At 56.6% G+C, this 4,328-nt stretch overlaps 1 protein-coding gene across 1 annotated transcript in view; it reads left to right on the forward strand.

Annotated features, from left to right (window-relative positions):
• The window catches only part of LAMTOR1 (late endosomal/lysosomal adaptor, MAPK and MTOR activator 1), a 5,484-nt gene extending 1,664 nt beyond the window's left edge, over nt 1–3,820 (forward strand). The window contains exons 2-5 of the mRNA XM_008631843.2: nt 1,232–1,377; nt 2,341–2,418; nt 2,809–2,935; nt 3,226–3,820. Coding sequence (XP_008630065.1) covers nt 1,232–1,377; nt 2,341–2,418; nt 2,809–2,935; nt 3,226–3,318 — 444 coding nt within the window. The 3' untranslated portion in view covers nt 3,319–3,820. The remainder of the gene's footprint in view (nt 1–1,231; nt 1,378–2,340; nt 2,419–2,808; nt 2,936–3,225) is intronic.
• The last annotated feature ends 508 nt before the right edge of the window (nt 3,821–4,328 follow it).

Here is a 4,328-nt window from a genome sequence, read left to right on the forward strand (position 1 = left end):
CCCACTGTGTCGTGAGAAAGGAAGGAGAAGGGCCTGGCCTAGAGTATCGCAGCAGCATTTCCCAGCAGGAGAAAGGGGAGAGGAAGTTTCTGGCTGGAGAGGAGCTGGAGATGCCACCGACGGCATGTGTGGAGGAGTGGCTGCACTCCCAGCCCACCATGGGTCACAGGCTGAGCGTCCTCTTGGGACAAGACAGACATGGAAGGGCTTGAGCATGTCCAGAGAAGTGAACGGAGCTGGAGAAGGGGCTGGAGCACAGGGAGGAGCTGAGAGAACTGAGGGCCTCAGCCTGCAGAAAAAGAGGCTCAGGGATGACCTTCTTACTCTCCATAACTCCTTGACAGGAGGGTGCAGCCAGGTGGGGGGTCTGTCTCTGCTCCCAGGGAACAAGCAACAGGACATGAGGAAGAGGCTTCAGGTTGTGCCATGGATGGTTTAGGTCAGATATTCGGGAAAATTTCCCTAAAAGTGTTGTACAGCCCTGGCACAGGCTGCCCGGAGCAGTGTTGGAGTCCCCATCTGTGGAGGGATTTAAAAGCCATGTAGACTTGGCACCTGGGGACACAATATGGTGGTGGGTTTGGCAGTGCTGGGAGAATGGTTGGGCTCAGAGGGCTTTTCCAATTTTACTGATTCTATGATCCTGTTCTCTTGCGTGTTTGTGCCCATGATCTCCCTATTGGGCTCTTCTCACAGCCCCTGCAGCACCATTCAGAAAAGCCAGAGGATTAAGGGCTGAGCTGCAGCTCTGCACCTCCTGGAGTGAGTGGGGAAACATGCCCTGTGACTCTGGGAACCCCCCACACCACGGTGTCCCTGGGCTGTGGCAGATGGGGCTCAGGTGAGCCCCCCACTGTTGCAGGGTGGGGTGTCTGTGGTGCCCAGTCAGGAGTGGAGCCACGGTAGATCGTCATTAGCTGCAGGGTTTTCATGCAGGTCGATGCTGGCTGCAGACTCCTGCCTGCAGGATTGGCCACTCCAAATGTGCTGCCCGATTTCAGCCACACTTGCTGTCCTTGTGGCTGGGGGGACTTCAGCTGGGAAAAAGCAAAAGAATTGGGTAAAGAGGTGCCTGGCCATTGCCCCAGCAGCGCTGAGGCTGTCCTGGGTTACACTGGGATGCACAGGGAGCCCTCCTGGCAGGTGGAGGGTGAGACTTGCCTCATTCCCTGGGGTTAGTGGTGCTGATGTGGGGAAGCTAGGGCTGATTTTCCTCTTGCCTTTCACTTAGGAGGAAGAGACAAAGCGGCTGCTGGAGCCGGCAGCCAGCCCACCCAACAAAGTGCTGAATGGAGCGGAGCAGAGCTACCACAACCTCCCGTCGGCACGCACCGATGAGCAGGCCATGCTGTCCTCCATCCTCGCCAAAACAGCCATGTAAATCTCAGGCCATGCCCATGGGGCAGGCAGCATGCCTCGGAGACCAGTGGTGACCCTGGATGTGGCATGCAGCTGGGGGGCTGCCTGGCTATGGGCCCCGGTGATCAGCCATATGTGCTGAGGGCAAGGGAGGAGCTGTGGCAGAGCCCCCTGTGTCCCTCTGCCCTCAGACAGCCCCTTCCCTCAGCTTTGAGCCCCATGGGAATACAGATGTGAGGTGACCCCTCAGCTGCTGGGTTGGAAATAGGGGCAGGGTTTGGATAAGAAAGTGAGTCCATGGGGATGTGGAGAGGGTGGCTGGGGGGGCAGCAGCACTGTATCCCCTTCCAAGGAGGCTTTTCCTCAAATGCATAGGGGCAATGTGGGGAGAGGCCTGTGTCCAGCCTGGCTGGGAGGGCTTTGGGATGCTTGAAGGCCCCTCTGCTCCCTGCCTGGCATTGGGGAGCTACTGGCCACTCGTGTGTGTCCAACATGCAGGGCCACAGCAGCTCTGAGTGCTACTTTGCTGTGGGGTGCACACAGTGGGGCTGTGGCAGGGCGCTGGGTAAGAGCCCAGTTCTTCTGTGAGCCCAGGGCTCGGTACCGGGGCTCTCAGGACATCTGCCAAGTGCATTGTCCTCCCAGCAGTCCCTGCTTTTTTCCTCAGGTGGCTGCATGCCAAGGTCCCCAGAGCCCAGACCAGCCCCCAGCTTCCTGCAGATTCTGCCTGCCTCTGCCCCAGGGCAGCTGTGGGCAAACATTCCCTGGCATTTCCCTCCTGGAGAACAGCCACTCCAGCCTGGCACACTTGTGTCCAGCTGGCAGCATTCACTGGGCGAGTTTGGCCTTGAGATGTTTGTTTTGAGGTGCTGGTGGGTGCTGGATTTTGTCTGCCCTGGTCAGAGGATGCTCTGAGATGGGGAGGGAACTCAGGGGGAGCAATGAGCCTCCAGTGGGAGCCACTGTCCTGTGTCTCTGCAGCAACATCATCGACGTGTCGGCAGCAGATTCCCAGGGCATGGAGCAGCACGAGTACATGGACAGAGCCAGGCAGTACAGGTGGGACCTACGCTTCTCCCCTGGGGTGCCCGCAGTCCCTTCACAGCCATGTGTGTCCCTGGGCAGGTCCCAGGGGCTTTGGCCTGGCCTCAGCATGTAGTAGGGCTGTGGCGTCTTGGAGAGCAGGGTGCAGCCTGCTCAGGGAAGGCCCATGGCAGTGCAGGCAGCAGAGCCCAGGACAAAGGGTTCCTGTGTTCACCCAGCCCTTGGAGCAGATGGTGGGGGGCTGGATGTGACTGCTTCTGCTTGACAGGTTCCTGTGTTGGAGAGCTGGATGCTGGGAGTGCAGCACCACTGCTCTCCCTTTCTCCCCCTGGGGGTGCAGCACCCATCCTCTGGGTGTCCCCATGTCTTGGCATGGCACTGATGTTCTCTGCTCTCCCCTCACAGCACACGGCTGGCCATGCTCAGCAGCAACCTGACGCACTGGAAGAAGCTCCCACTGCTGCCGTCTCTGACTAACCAACCGCACCAAGTGCTTGCCAGTGACCCTGTCCCCTTCGCAGACCTGCAGCAGGTGAGCAGGGCTGGGGTGAGCCCTGGGCCCCTGCGATGCTCCCCAGAGACACATCCTTATCCTAGAGGAGCAGTGGTGCCCTGCTGGCTTGCCCAGAGCTCTGGCAGGACTTGTTAGAACTGAGGGCAAAGCCTAGGTCAGGTTTAAGGCCTTGTTAGAGCTGGGGGCAAAGCCCAGAACAGGCTTAGGGATTCGTTAGGGCTGGAGGTTAATCTCCTGCAATAGTTTATTTGGGATAACCAGGAGCTGCAGGAGCCATCGGTGACGCAGCCGTGTCCTTGTGCCCGCAGGTGTCCCGGATAGCTGCCTACGCCTTCAGTGCGCTCTCACAGATCCGTGTTGACGCCAAAGAAGAACTGGTTGTACAGTTTGGCATCCCCTGAGCCTGCCCCCACCACCTCTGCTCCACCGCTTTGGGTTGTTTTTGATTTTTTCCCTATTTTTTTCTCTTTATATCCCTTCCCTCCCTACGGTGCTGCCACAGAACTTGGACAGATACCCTGTTTCCTACTAAATGCCAAGGCGCCCATCATTGGCACATCGAGCCCACCTGCATTGCTTGAGGCTTTCTCCTCCTCATGGGTGGGTGGGTGGGTGTGCGTGGGGAGGAGGCTGTGTCAGCTGGACGCTGCCTTGCACAGGGATGAGCACAAAGGGAACAGCCGGTGCAAGAAGGCCCTGGTGTGGGTCAGCACTGTGTGCCAGGTCACCAGGATGGGTGGGCTGGAACCAGGCAGATGTGATGCTCTGTGTGGGGCCTGGTGGCTCCAACACCATCCCTTCTCATTTTTACATGTTTAGACCTTTATTTTGGTTTTTGTGTTGGTTTTTTTTTTTTAATTACTATTATTTTTTGCCACAGTAGATAAAGCCACGTTCATCCAGTGCCTGTCTCCACTGTTCTCCGTCGCACACAGCATGGACGTGATGGGGGAGCTGTGCCATGGTGGGGAGGGGTACACACATCTGTCTGTCCCTTGTCACCTCTTCCATCGTGTCCCACAGGGCCAAGAGGACAGGGGGACAGGGAATGTGTGATGACCCACCCTTAAGGGGAAGGAAGCACCTAAGATTTTGTAGCGGGTTTGGTTCTGTAACCAGGCGGAAACACCAATTTAGTGTAGTGGTTTGGTCCAAAATACTCATTACTGTTTACCTTCTGTGAGATAAGAATTAGGAGAAATGCAAAGCAGGCACCAACCTTGAAAGAATATAAAGAAGTTTATTAACAGACCTAAAAGAAGGAAAAAAAAAACTGTACCACACCTTCAGAGCTCTTCTCCTCCCCCCACCTTCCTCCCTTCTCCCACTGACAATGTAAAAAGACAACCCTTAAGATGTTCAGTCTGTTTACCACTTCCATAATAACCTTGTTCAGTCCATTTAGGAAGAG

Source organism: Corvus brachyrhynchos, unplaced genomic scaffold, assembly GCF_000691975.1.
Source record: "Corvus brachyrhynchos isolate BGI_N302 unplaced genomic scaffold, ASM69197v1 scaffold3, whole genome shotgun sequence".
Taxonomy (NCBI): Eukaryota; Metazoa; Chordata; class Aves; order Passeriformes; family Corvidae; genus Corvus; species Corvus brachyrhynchos.